The 22076-nt window shown below is 44.2% G+C and overlaps 3 protein-coding genes across 12 annotated transcripts in view; 2 read left to right on the top strand and 1 right to left on the bottom strand.

Annotated features, from left to right (window-relative positions):
* The window catches only part of CCDC88A (coiled-coil domain containing 88A), a 62368-nt gene extending 57202 nt beyond the window's left edge, over positions 1-5166 (top strand). For 7 of the 9 annotated variants that reach the window (XM_058834105.1, XM_058834104.1, XM_058834107.1 and 4 more), the window contains one exon: positions 219-4388. In XM_058834105.1, the coding sequence (XP_058690088.1) occupies positions 219-1208 (990 nt within the window). In that variant the 3' untranslated portion in view covers positions 1209-4388. The other 2 variants (XM_058834112.1, XM_058834113.1) reach the window with 1 other exon arrangement.
* A 4063-nt stretch (positions 5167-9229) lies between these two features.
* Positions 9230-10527, bottom strand: LOC131576949 (prolyl-tRNA synthetase associated domain-containing protein 1-like). The gene is made up of 2 exons (XM_058834116.1): positions 10227-10527; positions 9230-9684 (listed from the first exon to the last, which is right to left on the bottom strand). The coding sequence occupies exons 1-2, from the start codon at positions 10305-10307 to the stop codon at positions 9247-9249; spliced, it is 519 nt and encodes a 172-aa protein (XP_058690099.1). The 5' UTR covers positions 10308-10527; the 3' UTR covers positions 9230-9246.
* A 1652-nt stretch (positions 10528-12179) lies between these two features.
* MTIF2 (mitochondrial translational initiation factor 2) lies at positions 12180-21850 on the top strand. 2 transcript variants are annotated; one of them, XM_058834114.1, is made up of 15 exons: positions 12180-12376; positions 12670-12793; positions 13605-13836; positions 14394-14499; positions 15388-15559; positions 15721-15881; positions 16302-16478; positions 16857-16996; positions 17364-17488; positions 18188-18392; positions 18970-19222; positions 19910-20050; positions 20787-20951; positions 21117-21257; positions 21591-21850. In XM_058834114.1, exons 3-15 carry the CDS (start codon positions 13612-13614, stop codon positions 21758-21760), a joined length of 2181 nt encoding a protein of 726 aa, XP_058690097.1. In that variant the 5' UTR covers positions 12180-12376; positions 12670-12793; positions 13605-13611; the 3' UTR covers positions 21761-21850. The 2 variants fall into 2 exon arrangements, with proteins under 2 accessions (XP_058690097.1, XP_058690098.1); XM_058834115.1 differs by lacking the exon at positions 12670-12793.
* The last annotated feature ends 226 nt before the right edge of the window (positions 21851-22076 follow it).

The raw sequence follows: 22076 nt of genomic DNA on the forward strand, positions 1-22076 counted from the left end.
CACTGGGTCTGAATATTATTCACCTAAACTATTTTTTTTGTAAACTGTACAGAAAACTCCTAAGTCTGCATCATAAATGTTTGATACTGCTTTGAGAGCTGAGAAATTTAAAAAAAAAAACAAATCTCGGTAAAATTGTTTTTCATTTATGTCCACAAAAATCGCTGAAGAAAAGATAAAAATTGCAATTTCGAAACTTAGGTTTTGTGTTTTCACAGATGAAATCTGCAAGCGAAGAGAACCTTTTAGATGAAGTGATGAGAAGCTTGTCGGAGTCTGCGGAGCTGGCAGGGAGGGAGAAGCTCCGAAAGCAGCCGGCGGCTGGCTGTGGCATCGTGAGATCCCTGAGCGTCAGGAACACGGTTGATTTCTCAGATGGACGATCCCTCAAACCAGAGCAGCTGGTAAGGCCCAGCCTCCGGAAGAATGAAGATCTCTACTTCAGTAGCTCTCCGATCAAATTCACCCCCGGCGCCCAGGGCAAGGCCCGCTCCGTGAAAGAAAAGATCCAAGCGACTGTGAGCCAGCGACAATCCAGGGACTGCAACCCCTACGCCACCTTACCTCGTGCCAGCAGCGTCATTTCCACGGCAGAAGGAAGCACCCGAAGGACAAGCATCCATGATTTTTTGTCTAAGGACAGTAGGCCGCCCGTGTCCGTGGATGCAGCCCCGGCTGACAGGAGCGCTCCGCCCGGCTCCAGTGAGTACTCGGCACTGCGGGTGTCCTCTGCTTGTGTTGGCTGTGTGCCTGGCAGGGGGGAGCGCGGCCCCTCGCCCACCCCGCGCCTTTTAGGAGCTGACTCCGAGCTTCCCAAGCCTTCCAGGACGGAAAGGCCAGGTTGTCGTGAGAGGACTTTGCCGAGCTCGGGTGTGTTCTGGGATAAAGCCGGCGGAGCTGGGAATGGCAGCGCGGGGTCCTTCGCTGCGCCCCAGCCGTTTTTATCCCTCAACACCGAGTTAGTCAGCAATATCAGTGGATTGCCCCCGAGATCCACCTCCAAAGCAGCCGATCAGGCAAACGTGTCGGCGTTCAGGGCGGTGCTGAGGAGCCAGGACCAGCCTTGTGCTGCTCCAAAGGCTCAGGGTGACCCGCGGGTGGCTCTGAGCAGGGACCCTGTCCCTGCCCCCGGCCCCGGCGAGGCGCAGTCCCCGCTGCTGGTCTCGGAAGATAACCAGACCCTGTGGTATGAGTATGGCTGTGTATGAAGGAAAGTTGTGTTATTAAATGTGTGTCTAACATGCCATAGAGGTGTTCTCCATGTCCGCTGGATGATGGGGAAAACTTCCCTCCGATGAAGGAATCGTTCCCGGTTTATCCACGGGGTGGTTGTTCCCTGCGGACGGCGCCTGTGGACTGTGGCATGTTTGAATGTGGAATTGTAACCCCACCAAAGTCTGCATGAAACATTAATTGCACTGTGTATATTTTGCATGCCTTTATAATACAAGCTCTATTTTTATTTGTCACACATTGCAAATATTTTGGTGTTTTCCTGTTGGTTACCGCTGCATGTTAAACGGAGCGCATGCCCGGAACGGCGCAGGGAACAGCATTCCTGGGACAAGGACAGCACTGGCAGCGCTGCTCCGCCTCTCAGTAACACACTCATCATCTACTTGGAGGGAGAAAACCCTTTTTTTCCCCCCCACTTCTTTGAAAAAGGAGGTACTAATGGAAAAAAGCATTTGGAGAGATCTCAGTGTCTTCTTACTCTTCTCATTTATGCATGAGAAACAAGTGCCCAGTACTCCAAATAATTGAGTGCCTCTAGTTTGCACAGTAAATATTAATTACTGTCCCTACTGAGTAATAAACACACAGACCATTCATAATCCTAAACAGAAATGATAATTCTTACAAAGAGGTGATAAATAGTCACATAATACACAGCACTTGTCATGAAAAAATGACCTTTTCCACCTTTTCCCTTTGGTCTGCTTTGTCTTTCCATTTGTGGGTACAGCTGTGGTGAAGTGTTTGGTTTTATCAAGGGTCAAATAACAGGCTCCTTGTGATGTATAGGAATAAAAAACTGTCTTAAGTATGGTGGAAATTCATTTTTTCTTGTCAATGGAAGTACCACTGATATAATAGAAAACAAGTGGTGAACAAAGTAACAGAAAATGGTAAATTAACACAGATAAATAAAAGAGAAAATAACAGAGTTGCTTGCAAGGTTGTGAGAGGATATGAACACTTCAGCAAATAACTCCTTAAATTCCAGATAAGCACAAAAGAGAAATGTTGTAAAATAATTATTTAATGTGCCACTGTTTCTGCACGTGCTTGAAACCTCACAGTAGTAAATTTAAACAGAGTTTAAAATTGTATCAGATTTAAGCTATAATTAGGCTTTAGACATGAGCACTTCTTTGCAAGTGGACTTTGGTTATACCAGTTGTGGGAGCTAAAATCCATTATAAAAAATTTGAGTGACATTATAGCTAGAGGGAAAATAATTAAAATTGAAAATATCTATTGAAAATAACAAATGCCACATTCTATTTTGTACAGGTGCATTTATTCTGCCAGCAATTTTGTGGCAGTCACAGAAGCACTGTGTGGGCTGAACTTTTAATTCCCTAGTACTTAATTATTAGGGAGGAGCAGTGAATCCATAGTTCCCGGAGGAAGAGCAGCAGATATCCCACGTGGGAGTGTGGAAGTGTTACATGGGATGGGAATCCCTGTGTTTCAGGAAGAAGAGGAGGATATGGAATATCTGTGGAGAATAAAATGGCTGTTTCAGGATGTGGCACACTCCTTCCCCAGCTCTGCACCACTCGTTGTCACTGGGCTGATAAATCTCTCACTTCTCCCAGTGCTGGGCACAGCGAGCGGTCAGTTCTTGCTGTGTTCCCTCTGGAACTATCTCAGCAGCAAAAGCATGAGAAATCTGATCTGTAATCTTCATTCCACACACATTTACTCTCACAGAGCAAGAGCAGTGTTCTGGTCTTGGGTCAGGCCATTTGACTGCAGTTCATCTGCAGTTGGGTTGGGATTAGGCTGGAGGTGAAGAGCACCGGTATCCCAAGCAATGTCACACAAGGCATCTTGCGAGTTATTTAAGGAGTTACAGTCCTAGCTCTGAGAGCATTTAATACAAACTCATCCTGTGCTGCCAGGGTCTGGCTTTTCTTCCCTGTGCCCTGCAGAGACACTGGTCAGAACGAGGTGTGGAGCTGTTTTAGATCAGCTCTCGCTGCAGAAGTCTCGGGTGTGCTGTTGCCTCCTCCTCTTGCTTAGGTCACACCTTACACAGTCACACCTACAAAAACTTCCAGTGTTGTCCCCAGCTTCCCTCTTAAACCCCAAGGGCTTTGGAATAGCCACACATGAGTGTCCTGGAGCCACTGGTGTCTCCAGTCTGCTGGAGTTGGAGACTAACCTTGTGCAGCTGAAGCCACTCTGCACTGGTTTATAAAATAGCAATGAATTGCATTTCAGTTCTGAGAGAGTAACTTGTTTTTCTCCACTGAGTTCAGCAGAAGTGTTCTGCAAGTGTGTCTAATGTCTCTGAATAATGACTTACCAACATTGGTTACATATGAAAGAAAGAAAATGTCATGGACAGAAAGATCTTTTTTTTTCCTCCACTTCTTGGTCTTTAACAAGAAGTTCGTGGATTCTGTGTTCAAATAGTGGAAGGTTCCATGGGATTCTTTCCGTTCCCAATCCCGGCTGCTCCTCAGCCATGTGCATGGCAGGCTGTGAAACACGTGGAGCCCTTGCTCATTCCTCGGTTCCTGCTGCCTTGGACAGTGCTAAGTGAGGACTCTGCATGATCCCAATAAACACTAAATAACACGTGGCTGCTGCCCAGAAAGCTTTTGCTGTTCAGGCTCAGCCATTTGCTCACAGTTGAGGTTTGCCTGGCTCAGGGTTTGCTTGATGCTTTGCTTTCAGTGACTGGTGAATTCAGATGCTGCATTTTGCATGTTCAAGCTGTTGCATGCAAAGACAATTTTGTGGTTTGTGGAACTGAATGTGAATGTTTCTGTCGGTGTGCAGCAGGTCAAAATACCACATAGGAAGTTCTCTGCTAGGGTCAGTCAGCTGTGATTGCACCTCACTATTGCTTTTTCTTTCCAATCATGCAGAAACATAAGGGTTGGTGTAGCTAAAGGTGACATATCAAGGACTGTGGCTTTAGCAATAACACCTGGCTGTTGTAAATGCTGAGATGAATGTCAGTGAGTGTAGCTGAGCAGGCACTTGCAGTGAGTTTCTTCTGTCCCTCTCCTCTGTCCTTTCCTCTTAAAAACAACCAGAAAGTGTTTATGTATCCTTTTGCTCTCCTAATGAGTAGAATGTGTTTTAATGCATGAGGGGTTTTTTTTCATGTCCTGATAAACACAATGAATAACCTGAAATGCTTTTCTCTGCAGATGTGGAAGCTATCCCAGAAAGCAGAAATTCAAAAAGCAGGTCTAGGGAGCAACAAAGCTCCTAATTCTATTACCCACTACCTGAGCTGTGGGCCAAGTGGTGAGTTTCCTGCCCAACCTGTAAATGAGATGAATTTCATTTACAACAAACTAACAGCATTCCATCTCAGCCCCAGAGCACATTGCATTAACCAGATGTAAATCCTGCTTGCTTACCTGGCTTCTCTCACGCTCACTCCTTAGGCCGGGGCCGGTGGCTCTCCAGAGCCTCTTCCAGAGGCAGGGAACCTCATCCTGCTTAGCTTTTTTTTATTTTTATTTTTCCATTTTATTTCTCCTAAAGAAAAAAGTTCAAAGAAATCTCGTTAAGAAACAATACTGATGTCAGTTCTTAGACAGGGACAGGTAAATTTGAAAGAACAGTTGAACAAAACTCAGAGTATTCAGCACCCCACAGAATCTGCCTTTTTTTATAAAGCTTGGTTTTGGTGTTCTGTCCTCTTCTCAACTTCCCTGAGCCCCTTTGGTGCATGCTGTTAGTGCTGTTAGTAACTGAACTCTGTGTGTTGTGCCTCTACACCTGAAGCTTTTTCTTACATTCTTTTCTCTTTCTGCCTTTCGACTGAACACAGAGAGAAAAGTGTCCTTCAGTATCTCAGTGTGAAGCCTTTATATCTGAAGTAACAAGACAGCGGCTGTAGGAATCATTAATAAATTTAAGGGAATTTTTTACATTCTTCGTGACTAGAGCAGGCAAGAAATAAAAACCTACCTACCTACCTTCCTTCCTTCCTTGAATCAAGGAGCTCTACTGGAGTCTGCTGCCGAAAATGTGTAGATGGTCTTAGGAATTATTGCACATTGCACTGTTAAGATCTACTGAATAAAGGACAGTTCTCATCTCCCTAAGGACCAAGGATTTTAAGGTCTCAAGAATTACTCCAGGGAAAAAAAAAACAAAACATCTTTCATCTTCTGTTTTTGAAATTAGCCACTGATTTGCTTAAGCTTCTGCTAATAATTAGCCAAAAACCCCCAAAACTAGCAGTTTCTATTTACGTCTGTAAATCTAAAGGAAATGCTGTAGAGTTTTGTTCAAATGGACTGTATATACAGATACAAAAACCTCACAGCTACTGGCACTTCACTGCCTTATTTGGTTAGCATAATCTGCATGAAATTGCTCTTAAGAAAGTTTATGCTGATTTTTGTTGCATACTGCAAGAGAAAAATTTGTTTACATCCATGGAAAAGCTTGGTAACTAACAGAAGTGGGAGTCATGGGATAATGGTGTTATAGAGACATTGTTTGTCCTTTGTGTTTTTCACATTCCCGAGTTACTCTGCATATGTATGTTCAGATGTTTCTGACAGGAAACTGTCGGGTATGGTTTTTCTATAACTTTTATTTTAATATAAGGCTGTTTTCCACAAATGCCATTTCCAGGATAAGACTGTCTTACAATGTTTGTGTATTGACTAATTTTTTTTTTATATATTTTTTTTTTTTACTGTTTGTCTTTTGTCACGAGCTAATTGTGGCTTAGGAGGTTTCTTGATGGCAAAAAGAAATGTAAATAATATCATATGCATTTTACAATCAGTTCCCTTTAAGGTTATCTTTTACTAGACACATTTTGTTCATTATTGATTTATATTAAAGTCAACAAATGTTATTGGTACGTTTGGTGGTTGCATATATTTGTCTGGAAAGATTGGCAGTGAGCTCAGAGGAAGTGGACAGGAACTGAGACAGACCCAAAATGAGTTGTTTTATTTTATTAAAGCCAGTAAGCACATTCCTGTAAAGGAATTCATGTAAAGGGTTGAGTTCCCTGTGTCACCTCTGTCCATCAGGCAGGTGCACAATGTCACCTGCAGCTTCCTCAGCGAAGGTGCTGAGGAGCAGTTCCACAGATTGGAAAGCTTGAAAAAGCTTTCCCAAAAGGGGAAAATGGAGGTGTGCGCAATAAGCTTTAGAAAAGGACATTTTCTGTTTCTTTTCTTTGAAATGAGTTTCTTCTGAATGTTTTTTCATGATAAAATGGGCTAAAAGATCTATACTGAGGGCGTGGCAGGTATGACAGACAATTCAAATGCCATAAAAATGAGGCAAATCTCTCTTCTGACACTCTGAATGACAGCGTGTTAAGGCTCATTTCAGGGCCTGTGCCTGGCTTCTCCTCACTCTCTGCTGACAGAGGACTGATGCAGCTCGAAGCCCCCAGCCAGAACCTTTTGTTACTGTTCCAGTGGGTGGCTTGAACCGAGAGATTGGAAGTGCAGTGCCAAATGCTGCCCGAACCCGAGCTGGTGGCTGTGTCTGGGGACGCTGTGGTGGCTCTGGCACACACTCCTGTGTGTGGAGCGCTGCTGGGCACACATCACTGCCCTCCCCACAGCTGCCTGTGTCCTTTCCATCGCCCAGGGATCCCTGCCCCTGCCCCTGACCAGCTCAGCCCTTCTCAAGCTGCCTGCTTGGCTTCGCACAGAGGTTCCGTGCGGCGCTCCAGTGGCTCTCTGTGCTCTGCTGCTTCCCCCTCTTCTTCTTCCTTTCTCAATCTTCCCAGTCTGTGCATTAAAGGGAAGGAAAAAAGGCAAATTGAACTTGGGAGCTGCTCAGTTCCAGGGATGCACACGGCAGCTGTGGCCCCATGGACACAGGAGCACACAAACCCCCTTTGTACCCCAGGAATCCCAAACCCAGCACTGCCATTTCCAGGTTACAAAGGAGGTTCTCATGCCATACAATGTCTGTGTTCTATTTACTTTTCTGATAATCTCTGAGGATTTAGTAACATTCCCAACACCTATGATTATTATTATTATTATTATTATTATTTCTAAATTTTGTCCAGGACATGATGCAGCCTAACAAAGGAGCTCATGTGTGATTTTTAGGGGTAGCTGATGATGTATATGTAAATAATGCTTTGATATTAATAAAACTGCCTTAAAGGAATGTACCGAGGTGTGAAACAGAACTTAAAAAGCTCTTATTTAAAACTGTAATTTCCTTTACATATTAATTTTTTTAATGTTTGCCATTGTATACATTTATTAATGATGTTATTAAAATGCCAAACCAAATAATTTTTATTCTTATTTTGTGTGTGTATATTTATACACACTTTTTCTGGAAACTGATGTTACTGGAAGGGTATTGGTGTCGTGGTGATGTGTGCAGTGAGTATTTCTTCTGGAAGGAAACTGATAAAACTGTAGCAGAATTTTTCTGGACCACGTGTAGTTTGTTCTGTGTGATTTGTGTAGAGCTGGGTAGCTTTTAATTGTAAACTATTTTGATACTATTATTAAAAAAAAAAAAAGAAGACACTGATTTCATAAGTAAATGCAAAAAGAAATCATTCTAGATTTGCCAAATGTAGTATTTGAAGCCTGGTAGTTATTTTTGCTGAGACGAGTCTCAGGATCCCTTCTGAGGATAAAATTAGTCACACTTCAGGCAGTGCAGATTCCAGGATTGTGCACGTCCTTCAAACAATTTGTCACATTTAAAACATTCCAGATGTAAAAACCTTGGCAAGTCAAATCTAATACTCCTTTTCTGAAGTGATAAGGGATTTTGGGGTACCACAAAGAAAGAACTTTAAGGAGAGGAGTGAGAGTGAATGGCAGAGAGAGAGAGCAAGATAAACATTACTTTTAAAGACACATCCTACTGTATCAGTGTGGAGCTAATTTAGTGGTGCATTTGTCAATCCAGAGCTCATTGATCAACCCAGTATTCCTAAACACCAGATGTTCCCTTCAGTCTGTAAAATCACGTGTTCCTGGACATCTCTCTAGTGACTCTCCCTACAGCTGCAGCATTTTTTGGTGGCTTCCTTCCCTCTGGACATGACTCCCAGGATCGATGGGGTTGGTTTATGTCTGCCAGAGGTAGAGAACCGAAACTGCTGGATGGTGAAGGGTTCTGTCACTAAGAGCTCTGAGAACAGGTACCAGATCCTTCCAGATGAAGGAAACGGTGCTGAGGCTGTGAGTGAAGGAACTTGCCTTACTGTAGATGATTTTTCATACTCAGTTAATAGTAATTGTTCATTCACCCAAGATCACAAATCCTTTTACGTGTTTTTAATTCATGCTCCTGTAGTTTTGGTGTCAGTTCATCCCAGCCTGTGCTGATTGCTCTTGCCCTGAGGCATTGTTTGTAGTGACATTTTCCTTGAGCTGCATCCAAAAGCCTTTACCCCCATCACCTTCAGATTCCATCCCTCACTCACTGCTCCCCTGGCTTTGGGTTTTGGGGGGTGCTCGTTGCCGTGGGATGTTTACTGGACTTGAGGGAGTTTCTGCTGCTTCTGTCTTCAGCACACCATGACTGAAAAATGACAATCAAATGCATTTCCTGTAGTGTAGGCAAGTTGTTTTTTTAGGTGAAAAGAATAAAAAGAAAGCAATGTGTAGCAGGGCATAGATGGATGCAGGGACAGTCATTCTGTCCTGGGGGTATTGACAGGTGTTCTACAACTTGGAATTTGTTCTTTCCTAGTGATGTCAAGTTTAAACCTTCAAGGCCAGTCCAATGCCTGGGAAATTCTAGTTTTATCCATTTACTGATAAAGACTATAAGAGTATTTAAATAATGCCTTTTCTACTTACTAGCTACTTAGAGGTAGATTGCAAAATGTCTTTTTAAGAACATTGTTAAACTTCTAATAACTGAAAGGCAATATTTTTTCTCACCAGATTATACGGTACAAATTCACATAATTGAAACAGATTAAAAAGGAGTAAGCCATTTTTTTTCAAGTTTTATTTGTGATGAGATTTTCCACCACTTTTGCTGTACAAAATCTACGAATAGCAGTAGAAAAATGAACATCCTCTACTTAACGTCTTCATCAAAGTGTACGATGATGGGATCATGGCCTGTCGACTTCACAAACTTCAGGAAGTCGTCGGGGCTTAAGCCCATGGTTGCAGAATTTGTCATTGGATGAAAATACACCATTTCGTGGCCCCCTTGGAGCAAGGCAGCATCCAGCACCAGCCTCACATCTCCCTGGTCACAGAAGAGGGCGAGCGGCGTGGCACAGCCCTGGCCCACTTTCAGCTTTTCCAGCATGGCATTTTCATCAGCAAATCTTAGGTTTCCACTTCCAACACCCAGTTTTTTAGCCAGATCGTTTAAATTGACCTGCCTGTTGTGCAGGACCGTCACCAGCCAGAACCCTTTCTTCTTTTTGTCTTTAAGAAACAGGTTTTTACTATGACCTCCTTTCATGTGTTGGACGTGCGGCATCATTTCTTCGACAGTGAACACCTGGAAAACAGCACCGGTGTCAGACTCTATATCCCATTAGACTCCCAGTCGTGTGCTGGCAGGTATCTTTTGTTAAATATTTAGAGAATACTGAATGTTCTACTCGGCCTAAAAGCTGTACCCTTTTATTAAGGGATTTTAACAGAACACGAATAAAATGTGACGAACTGCTCCGGCACACTTTGAGAATCGTTTGTGTCTCGTGTGTGCAGCAATGTGTCTCTCTCTGGCTTTAAAGGCAGCGCTGGGAGCGCTCCCGTTTGCGACTCCACACACTTGGAATGACCTGGCGTGTAACTGGGAGCGAGTAAAAGTTTGGGAAGCATCTCGGATGCCGCCGAATTCAGGGAAAAGGAGTGAGCCGCTCCTCACACCACGGGGGGAAAGGGGGTGGATCTGGAGGCAGAGCCAAACATTCTGCCAGGCCCTGCGAGAACTTCCACGTTGGTACTTCCTCTAAAACCCCGCGCTGAGGACCTCATCCCGCCCTGATCCCGCTGGCCCTGAGGGCTTCACCCGCGGGTTTTCAGGAGCTGCCGTACCTGCGGGTGCTCGGCGGTGACGGTGGCGATGCCCAGCTCCCGCAGCCGCTGCTGCAGCGCCTCCCGCAGCTCGGCCGCCATCGCGCCCGCCGCGCTCCGCCCCTGCCGCCCGCCCGCCCGGCCCCCGGGCGGCTCCTGCGCCGAGCGGCGCCCAAAAACACCAAAAACGCCTCAATCCACTGCATTTCCCCTCGTTTCGGCTGAGGAACGGGCCCCGCGGGGCGCGCCGTGGGGATAAAATGTCTCCATCCCACCTGAGCCTCCCCTCCCGCCCAGCTCTATATTTCATGTTCCTTAAAGCGATTTCCTTCTCAGACAGAGACATTAACGCGTTGGTTCCAAGCGCGTTCCGTGTGAACTGTTTGGTTCAGATGTTGGTTTCAAACAGGTATTTGTCAACATTTAACCTATTAATTTTTTTTTGTACGTGCCCTTACTCTAATTCCAGGTTCCTGGCATGCTCCTTACATAGTTTTGCTGAAAACACTGCTAGATAAGAAAGTTACGAAAAATTCAAAGCTAAAATGAAAATCAAAATACATGATACACCCTAAAAACAAAAACTGCATCATTTGTATTTTTTTTTTTTTAAGGCAGCAAATAATAATCAGGAATTACAACTAAGGGACAAAACCAAACATTAATGGCCACACAACTGGAAAATATTTCTGCAACCCAAACCATCATCCTGACCTATGACATCAATAATTATTTGTTTTCAGTTTGCCCTTCAGAAAAACGGGCAATCTGTAATAAGCTTTAAATTAAAATAGTATGACTCTGTGGTTAAGAGACATGTGGATAAAATGAGCCTTACACAGGAAGATTTCCAGGCAGGACCCAGTGGAAGATCAACTCAAAAAGCAGATTTGCAGTAAACTCTGATGATTGTTCCTCATGCTAAATCTATCTTTCCAATAAAGCTTTTTCAGGTCAGTCCCAGGATGTTTTGCCCTCGTAATGTCCCCATGCCAGCCCTTCCTTCCCAACCTGTCTTCCTGTCCTAGAACATTGACCGCTTTTAATGCACTTTGCACAACTTTTGGTATTTAATCTTTTTATTTTACTGTGGTCTGAGATGATTTTTCCCATTTTACCCGTGGAGAAACATTCAAGGGCCCTGTGCATTTCAAGGTGTCAGTACCCTGCCTTTGAAATGCAGAATGCTGCTTTTTTCCAACACACAGTGTCAGAAATGAGCGAATATACTTGTAGAAAAGATACTGAGGGCAGCAAAACACGTAATTATGGCTCTTGCAAACGTATGTGAATTATCACGGGTCCCACATTATGGGCAAAGAGTGTGAAATACACAGCTCAAATATATGTAAAGGAAATTATGATCATTACTCGTCACACACAATTTGCAGTGTCTGGACAGGGATCGCCAGAGCATCAGCGCTGTCCTAGGCAAACCCTTGGCATTATCTCTGCATTTTACAACCAGCATTAACCAGGTAACATTAAGAATTTTTCATTTGTAGAGCTTCCTCTTAGAATTTTGTTTTCTCTACTCCATTAAGTGGCTGTTTTAGAGACGCCAAATTAGAGAGGACTTAAAAATCAGACACGTTAAAGCTTTAGATTGGATGTGGGTGGGAGGGCTTTGCAAAGATTAAGCTGCTGTCTCCTGGCACGGAGGAATAAAACAAATCTAAGTGTGTAGATAGACAAATAGATCGTTTTAAAAATAAGTTTCAGAACCCTAGAATGGGCATAAACTCAGGAAATCTGTCCCGTGACGGGTATGTCCCTTCTCCCCTGAGGGGATTTCCCGCCTCCCGTGAGGGGATCCATGTCTCCCCTTACCCTGAGGGATTTCCCGCCTCCCGTCAGGGGATCCATGCCCCGCCTCTCCTGAGGGGATTTCCCGCCTCCCGTGGGGCGAGGCCCCGCCCCCGCCCGGGCAGCGCGAGGCTCTCAGCTGCGCCTGCGCGGTGCCCTCGCACCCCCCCCACACCCCTCGCGGCGCGTGCGCAGAGAGCGGCGCGCCCGGCGTGAGGTACGGAGGGGACGCGGGGTCTTTCCCCTTTTCCCTTCCTTATTTTCCTCCCTCATTCCTTCCTTCATTCCTTGGGCTGTCAAGGCCGGGACCCGGGGGCTCGGAGAAAGGCGCTGGCCCCGCGGGGAGGGCGGGCTGCAGCTGACAGGTATTAATCAGCCGGAGCGATGGGCAGGGGAGCAGCAGGAGCGGGAGTGTTCCTCACCCTGGGAGCTGGGAAGGGTTTTCCTCAATCAGAGCCTGGCGTGGGTTTCTGGCCCGCTGTGAGCTGGGCCAGTGTCGCCTTGACCTTGTGTTCGTGTGTGCGTAGCGCCTTGTGGCAGCTCCGCGGCTCCCTGGGTTGTGCCGATTCAGTCCCTTTAAGGTTCTCTTTAGGGTTAAAAACCCCACCGAAATAGCTGGGCTTGGTTGGTTAGTTTGTCATGTGCTCACTTCCTGCAGGTGCCCGGGTGCAAGGGAGGTTTTAAAGGGCCCGCAGGCATTCTGAGAGGAGCCCGGAGCATTCCCCGCGTGTGGAGCTGCGGGCAGGGTGACACCAGGATACCTGTGAGAGGGGACATGGAAGGTACAGAGTCCATCCCTGAGCAGGACGGAGTCACAGAATGGTTTGGGTTGGAAGGGACCTTAAAGACCATCCTGCTTCACCCCCTGACATGGGCAGGGACACCTCCCACTATCCCAAGGAACCACATCCAACCTGGCCTTGAACACTTCCAGGGTTGTGGCAGCCACAGCTTCTCTGGGCAGCCTGTGCCTTCTGAGCAGAGGAGAAGCTCAGGGGAGGAGACTATTGTATAATTGGCAAAACGACTCAAGCCAAAATTAAGATGGTTAAAACAAGATGTGGGATGATCTGACAGCAGCTTAATCGCTGAGCCAGGTCTTAGCCTCACAGAAAGTCTCTGACCACAGGACAGCACTGGTGTCACTGCCGTGCTGGGTCTTTCAGTGGTGCTTTTGTCTGGAAGTGCTCAGGTAAAGGGCATTTTACAGGTGTGTTTTGCTGGCTTAGAGAGGTAGCTGACACCTGGATAATTCTGTCAGTATAGCACGAGGAGTGCAAATGTGGGGGTTTTGTAGGAGATGTCAAAGAACCTGCAGTGGGGGAATTAGTTTATATCAGAGATCAGTGGAGAAAGATGAAAGATCTGTAAGTTCTTAGTAGATCTGTGTGTCTGCAGTGGGATAGTGGAGAAAGGTGAGATGCAGAAGGAAATGGAAAAACTGGAACAGTTCCTAAATAATTTCATTTTTTCAGTGTTAAAAAGCCTGTTTGGAAACATAACATCTGTGCCTTGTGTTCCTGTCTGTTTTATCCTGAGAAGGAGGATCTTTGAGCCTCGAGGCTGATCTCAATGTGTGCTTTGTGTTTTCAGTGGGGAAATGAACCGAGGGTTGCTGCTGAAGTTTGAAAATCTGCTGCAGCTCCGTGGTGGCTGCTGGCAGCTGCGTGCCCTGTCCTCCAGGAAAGTTTGTGGAGCACAATGGAAGCCTGTGCAGTTGTCTGCACATCCTGTGGGGTCCCTCCTCCTGCATCCACAGCTCTGGCCAAAACACAGATTATTCAGTGCTGCCTTATCACAGTGCAGACATCTAGCCACAAAGGAGGTAATTAAGGGCATCCAGTAATCCCTGGGTTTGTGTGGAAGGTACAAGAGCTCAGTTTGAACATTTTAATTAAAAAAGAAAAGCGCTTTATTCATGAGTACAGAGAAGTTGTTATAAATCTGTAAGACAAAGTGTACTTAATGTATAATTTTTTTTTACCATTCCCTCTCAAATACTGTCTTAGACCAATAACATAAAGAATTTTTGCTAATACTGGGGGAAATTATTCCAAGCAGAAATGGAAATGGTTTTATTGATTTTTGTCCTTGTTCTTAAAGATTAAAAATGAAAAAATATTAAGGGCAGTGTGCTATATATTTGAAATGTTCATTATGTTGTGTTAACTCATTCATTAGTTGTAATTAATTGGTATTACAGTAAAGAGGATGTGTTTACCCCATATGGCTTAAGACCATTGTTTTTTCAGTATTAGTTGTAATTAATTGGTATTACAGTAAAGAGGATGTGTTTACCCCATATGGCTTAAGACCATTGTTTTTTCAGTATTTTTGTTATTTCTTAGTTTATATTCCTGTGTATGTGTCTCATTCATGCAGGAGACAAAAAAGAAGAAAAAGAAGAGTCCCCTGACAAGAGGTGAAGTGGAGATAAAGCCGAAGATGACTGTGGAGGAACTGGCACAAGCTATGGGCAAAGACATAGGTGAGAGCCTGCTCTGGGGTCTGAAACATCTGTCACACCCCTTCCTTCCACCAGTGGGAAGGGCAAAGATCTCTTCAGTGGCCTTAGTGGTTGTGGATCCATCCCTTGGGAAATGTTGGGAGACACAGTGCAGACTAAAGAGAAAAGAAGTTGGGCCAGCCAAATTCCCAGCCATTTAAATGTGAAGAAGCCAGGTCTGTGTGCCCTCTCCAGCAGCAAGGCCTCAGATCCATGCAGGCTGCTCCTTGTGGCTGGGATTCCCAGGAGCTAAGTTATTCCAGAGGGAAAACACTGCACCCTGGTTTGTGAGAGCCAGACCCCTGTGAGTTAAGAACTCACAGCTAAAGAGCTTCAGCCCAAAATCCAGAGTAGGAGTAGGAATCTTGGGTTTAGGAGCAATTTGTGTTTCATTAGAACAGTCATTTGATTAATTTGGAGTGGCAAGACTTGTCTGGAATTATTCCCTGTAACAATTTTTAACTACTGTAGTATGTTCTGTGTTTCTACAACCAAAGGAATGAGCATGTGATCAGATTTATCAAATATCTTTCCTCCTTGAATCACTCCTTTGCTGTTTGTTTTAGAGGGGTTTCAGTTGTTTTCACTTTTGGAGTTAGTGGAAAGGTAAGCTGTGAATTTCTGAGTGAAAAATAAGATTGTAGCAGCTAACAGAGTAGTAGTTTCCAGTAAATCTGCAAAAAGTTATTTTCTGCAAGTATGTAGATTAATGGCAATTTCTAGATAAATCTAACTAAAGGAAAACTGCTTGATGAATAATTATTATTAGCACAAAGAGAATAATGAAAAAGTCTGATGAAGTGGGTTGGGTTTTTTTGTCCCACATGTTTTTGTGGATGTAATTGTTAAGTGTGTTTATGTTTGCTACAGATCATATTTATGAAGCGCTGCTGTACACAGACATTAACCTTGGCTCAGTAGAACCAGATTCCATCTTAAGTGAAGACCACATCAAGATGATTGTTCAAAAATCAGGAATGAAGTATAAATCAGCAAAACTGAAAGAGGAGAAGGAAAGAAAAAACACAGATGCTGTGAAGAGGCAAGTTATGAGCTGTTCTTTTTTGCTCTTTTTAATCTTTTTCTTTCTGCAGGTGTTTGGGGAGGAGGCAGCCTCGACTTTGCGGCCCGAGTGCTGTGGTGGCATGGCACAGTGAAGTTTTATTTTGGCATTTACAACCCCTATTTTTGCTGCAATTCCAGACCTCCTGCAGACCCAGCAGCACTGACCCCAAGGCCCCCAGTTGTCACCATCCTGGGACACGTGGATCACGGGAAAACAACCTTGCTGGACAGCCTGCGGAAAACCCAAGTGGCGTCGATGGAAGCAGGAGGCATCACACAACACATTGGGGCTTTTATTGGTATGATCCAAGTCCCTGTGCTCAGGTGTAACACAATTTCCTCTCCATCTCACACAGCAGGCTGACTTGCTGCCAGTTCATTGGGGAAAAAAAAGTTGCCACATAAATGGTGAGAAGGGAAACCATAACATAAAATGTCTGCTGCTGATAGCTGTCATAACTATGTACGTAGAACTTTGAAATGAATTGTCTGCACAAGTTGACATTAGACTATTTGGGGTTATGGAAGATCCCAGGACACTTTGTTCCTGAGGATTTAACAGCTCCACTAGAACCTTTGACCTTCATGCCAACAATTAGCTGGCTGCCTAAACCCTGTCATTATTATTAAAATGTTCTCAAAGGAGTGATGCCTGATCTGCAGCCCATCCAACAGAGCTGGGTGAAATGCTGATGTTGAGCTGTACCATCTGTTCATAGTGCACATGCCTTCTGGGGAGAAGATAACCTTCCTTGACACTCCTGGCCACGCAGCCTTTTCAGCCATGCGGGCGAGAGGCACCAACGTCACCGACATCGTCATTCTGGTGGTGGCAGCAGAGGATGGAGTGATGCAGCAAACCATAGAGTCCATCCAGCACGCCAAAAATGCAGGAGGTACAGAGTGGGGGGCTTTGGGAACCTTGCTTTTACCCCTCAAAAAAAACCTCCTGGGACTGGAATCCACAGAACTTGGGAAGTAACTGTCCCATTCATCATCCCCTGTGATGTTTGAAAATGTACTGAATGTTGCAGTGATACAAAAAGATCCTAAAATACGAATATTTAGCAAGACAGGGGTTCATTGCTCAGGGTTTTTTACCTTCTCTACATGGATAACTTCTCCAGCTTCTTCAGATCTCTGTGGCAGCTCAGGAAAGAGGCACGAAGTGAGATGATCTGTTCTAAGTGACCCTAACTTGCTCTAACCTTTTCTGTGCTGGTAGCAGCAACTTTTGGTTAGGTTGGTGCTGAATTTGTGTGTTCTCTTTTTAGTTCCTCTTATCCTGGCCATTAATAAATGTGACAAACCTGAAGCTGATCCTGAAAGAGTAAAGAAGGAATTGCTGGCTCATGATGTGGTCTGTGAAGAGTTTGGAGGTGATGTTCAGGCTGTAAATATTTCTGCACTCAAGGTAAGACTGTGGTAGAAAAAATGATGGTGTCCATGGGTGTCTAATGTGTGCACAGAAATGCATTTTTATTTGGCAGCTGGCAAACAAAATGCTTCTCTTCCTGGTATTTGATATCTTGCCATGAGCTCAGTGCTCCTGGCTCCTGCCAGAATGATTTGAATACTGAAATGTATTTTGAGGCTCAGACTTCCAGCAAGCAATAATACCACATTTTTCTACTGGTAATTCAGTCTGACAGTTTTGTGTCTGATGTCCTGAAGTCCTGCCTGGGTGTTAAATGTCTTCACATTTCAGTGGGGCACTAAGGGCTGAACTTCTGATCTCACTTCACTTGGGCACTTCTTTTATTTTGTGTGGTTTTGTGCAGGGGGAAAACCTGATGGTTTTGGCAGAGGCAACTGTTGCTCTGGCAGAGATGTTGGAACTGAAGGCAGATGCCACAGGGCTGGTGGAGGGGACAGTCATTGAGTCTCGGAAGGACAGAGGGAAAGGGTGAGTCAAGTGCCACCTCTGCAGCTTCAGTGAAACACTTTGTAACAACACAGACACACTGAGCAGGGGAGTTGTGTGTCAGTAAATAACGCTGGAACACTTCCTTTGCAGTGTTCCTAGCCAAAGGCTTGAAATACTACTCTGAAACACTAGAGGTTATAAAAGTGATGGGGCAAAATTCAACACATCCTGAAATGAGAATCCTGTAATGGGAAATAGTTTAAAATGGTAGAACTGATGTGTTTGGTTTTTTTTAAATGTCATTTAAAAAGTAGGAATGATGAAGTTGACACTCAATACATACAAAATTCTTGACAAGTTTAGTGTAACATGACACTCTTAAATATCTTAGTCCATTTGCAGGTTCTATGAACAAGGTGTGTTCTGCCCTCCTTAAAAATGAGCTGAATTCTACAAAGTTGTTTGGATTTGTTGGTTGGGGTTTTTTTGGTGGGGGTTCACTTAATGTGTAAAATCATCCTGTTGTTGGGTTCACAAATGAAGAGTACAGTACAGATTTTGGGGCTTTTTAACTCACTGAAGAATTTGGTGAGTGCTCTAGTACATCATCACAGGAATACTCTGCCTGTGATGGATCACGAATCTATTCTGGTTGTGTTGTGCCTACACTGGCCATGAAGACAGGGAGAAACATCACTTGAATTTTGTCTGTTATTTTTCTCCTCTGTTCTTCACCAGTCCACTCACCACAGCCATCATCCAGAGAGGGACTCTGAGGAAAGGCTGTGTTCTGGTTGCAGGGAAGACCTGGGCAAAAGTGCGTTTCCTGTTCGATGAGAATGGCAAAGCTGTGGATGCAGCCTCACCAGGCATCCCCGTGGAAATCATGGGCTGGAAGGAATCCCCTTCAGCAGGAGATGAAATCCTTGAAGTAGAGTCTGAGGTACAGAAAGAACTCTTCAGTGAAAAGCTCACAGTGCTCCAAGGATGGGAAGGAGCTGAGTAATAAAATAAGTGAGAGCTTTTAATCACCTGGATAATCCCATGAAAGGTCGAGCATGGGGATTAAGGGACCTGAGCTGGATGCTCTGGAAGTGGAATGAGGGTTTGCATTTTGCCTCTTTCTTTTCCACCTTTCCCCTGCTGGACTCTCCTCACCTCCACTGGAACAATCCAGTACTTGAGGAGATTGGTGTTTTGATTTGAGAAAGACATAACTCTGGTCTGACAAAAAGAAAATGCATAAAATACAGCATGAAATAGGTGTTGTGAGAGCTGGGAAAACACCAATGAAAGAATGAACAATAATTCTCTTCTGCAATGCAGAGATACTATAAAAATAGGCCTTGAGTCATGTGGTAGCTCAGGGAGGAAAAGCTCTTGTCTCGTTCTCTGCCATCTGTGCAGCAAAACTTATAGTTAAAAGTGAAGGAAAATGAGTGAGCCTGCAGAGAAGATGCAAAAAGATGAAATTGCAGTGTTCTGATGCAGTGCTTTAATGTTTCTGTCTTCCTGCCCAGCAAAGGGCACAGGAAGTTGTGGCTTGGAGGACCTACGTTGAACAACAGGAGAAGATGAAGAAGGATCTGGAAGTTATTGAAGCAAAGCAAAAGGAACACAGGTTGGAGTATGAGAAGCAGCAGCAGAAGCTGGCCCACCTGACCTGGAGACAGAAGAAGGCAGCGCTGTACAAGGCCAATAAACATCTGATGTTCTCAAGGCCTAAGGAGAGAACAGAGATGGATGAGAACACGCTCTCTTTAATAGTTAAAGGTGCTGTCCCTGTCTGTGTGCTGCTCCTTTGGGTCTGGGCTTCTCAAATGCTCAGTCTGAAACAGAGCTCTGAACAGAGTTTCTGTTACCAAAAGTTTGATCAGTTTAAAACTGGTTATTGGACTTCTCTCATAAGAGCAGGGGCATCAGAAAACATCCAGTGGTCAGGAGGATGCGCTGCCAGCAGGGCCAGAGCAACAGGAAAACTTAACATGCCCAACACACCCAGGAGCTCCTGAGTAAAACCCATACATATAAACCCCTATATAAATGTATATCTACACTATCTATATATAAAACCCTCTATACATTAAAAAAAAAAACCTAAAAAAACTCCCACATTGTAAGCATTTTGTATCAGCAAAATAGAGGAGAATGACAATTATTTATTAAAGTTTGATAGGAGGAACTTGGTTTAACCTCTTTCAGTGATACTCAAGCAGACTGTAGTTGAAAACCTGCAAACTTGACCTGACAGTGACAGCAGATGTAGAGCCTCTGGCCCTTCTGTATTTATCCAGTTTATTTTTAATTAACAGACTTTTTGGGTGGGTTTTAGCATATTACTCAAAATATACTAAGAGTATGTGAGAGCACTTTCTGTTGCACAGTGTGCAGTTGACATCAGCTGTATTTCTGTGTCTGTGACTTACACAAAGCCAGCAGCACTTCCATTTCTCTGTGCAGGTGATGTGGATGGATCTGTTGAAGCTATCCTGAACATTCTGGACAGCTATGATTGTGAGGATGAATGCAAACTGGATATTGTCTACTTTGGAATGGGAGATATCAGTGAAAACGATATCAGTCTTGCTGAATCATTTAACGGTGTGTGTTTAAAAAATCATTTTACAGTTTTGAAATTACTGGCTTACTGGAATGGGTAGGCCTCAGTCAGGTTTTGTTTTCTCAATAATAATTAGCAGCATCAACAAGGTAAATTGTTGTGAATCTTGAAAATGTTTCCTTGAACATCAGACTGGTGCAGGAGGGGAGGCTGGAAGTCTCATGGAAATGGAAGGACTCTGGAAAAGCTCTTACCAGAAATTCAGTTGTTAAACTCTGGCTCTTCACTTGGGCTGCTTTATGATGCTCACACAGGGCAAAGCTAGAAAAGCAGGTTACAAAATCATTTCCTTTTGCTCAGGGAGGCGGCTGGATCTAGGGCTGAGTCAGTTGTTGCTGTTCATACCCTCTAATTCTCACCTGCTGCAGAGTGAGGTCAGTGCACCTGCCATAGCCCACAAGAATCATTTAGAATTCACTTCCAGCTTTATTTGGACAACCAAGTTGGTTTTCCAGCCCAGAAAGAGAGATCTGTGTCGTTTACTTGAGCTCTGTGTGTTACTTTCTGCTTTGATACCTCCAGCTCTGTCATCAGGGACTGTCTGTGGGCCTTTTTGGGCCATTTATTTTGATAGTTTTGTAGCAGTCCATGTGCCATAGTGGGAGAGGCAAATGGTCCCCCCCTTAAAAGAGAAGCAGGAATGAAATGTACCCTGTGCTGCAGAATTTCACTTCAACTGTTCAAAGACTCATCCTTTACAGTCATTTCATTTTTCAGGCGTAATATTTGGATTCGGTGTGAAAGCCACTGAAAGTATCAAAAAGCTGGCTGATAAAAAGGGAATAAAAATTAAACTTCACAACATTATCTACAAACTTATAGAAGACTTGAAGGATGAACTGAGCAGCAGGCTTCCCCCAGCTGTGGTGGAGACTACAGTAGGTGAGTTTTCATTGATATGTTTTTGCCTCAAAATGTGGCAAATTCTATACTCTTCTCTAACCACTATTTTATCTTAAAAGCATGGCAAGCAGAAAAATGCAGCCTGGTTCTACCTTGTGCCAGTTTGTTATTCCTGTGGACTTCAACTTTCCTTTTTACTTTTAGGGGAAGCTTCTGTTCTTGACACCTTCTCTGTCACAGTAGGAAAGAACAAAATTCCAGTGGCTGGGTGCAGAGTGCACAAGGGGCTCCTGGACAGAAAAATGAAGTTTAAGCTAATCCGTAACAGGGATGTTATTTGGAAAGGTGAGTGCCACAAAACATGGATTTGTGTGTTTTTAGATATTGCTAAAAAAATCCCAGTTCCCTGGGAAGTCATTGCAAAGGGTCCTAGAGAAATCCTGAATTCTGTGCAGGATGGAAAGCCACTAAAATCCACCTTTTTCCAACGACCCATTCTGGTAGCCAAATGGGAGCATCACAGGATGATTTCCATTAACCACAACCACCCCCAATCCCTGCATTTTCCTGCTTTCCTTGTAGAGACACAAAGTGAAACATCAATCCTGCAGGATTAAACCAAACCACTGCTCTGCTCTGCGGCTGGTGGCCTCTCTTTCATGCATTTTCTCTTTGTAGGATGTTTGTCATCACTGAAGCACCATAAAGATGATGTTCAGGTAATAAAAACGGGAATGGATTGTGGATTGAGTCTGGACAAAAATCTGGAGTTCAGTATTGGAGATGAAATCATCTGTTATGAAGAAAAAGAAGTTCAACAGACAACTTCCTGGGACCCAGGATTTTAAAAGACATTTTAACACGTGAACACTAAAGGACAATACATGATGTTTCTGGCTGGCCTTTAACTCTTGACATTAAATGAACTTTCAGAGATGCACAGGAGCTGTTCTTTACATCAGAGCATTTCAGATACATTTCATATCCAGAATGTTCTGCTTTTTTATCACGTCAAGCAAACAGCTGCCCTCACTGGATAAACAACCAGGGTAACTACGAGCACTTCAAGTGTGTAAAACCAGCATGGTGAAGTGTTCCTGATGACAATCTCTTGGTTCCAAAGTAGCTGTGCCCTCTCCTCCCTCCCCTCCCAGTGCTGCTGTG

The sequence above is a fragment of the Poecile atricapillus genome, chromosome 3 (assembly GCF_030490865.1).
Source record: "Poecile atricapillus isolate bPoeAtr1 chromosome 3, bPoeAtr1.hap1, whole genome shotgun sequence".
NCBI classification, from domain to species: Eukaryota; Metazoa; Chordata; class Aves; order Passeriformes; family Paridae; genus Poecile; species Poecile atricapillus.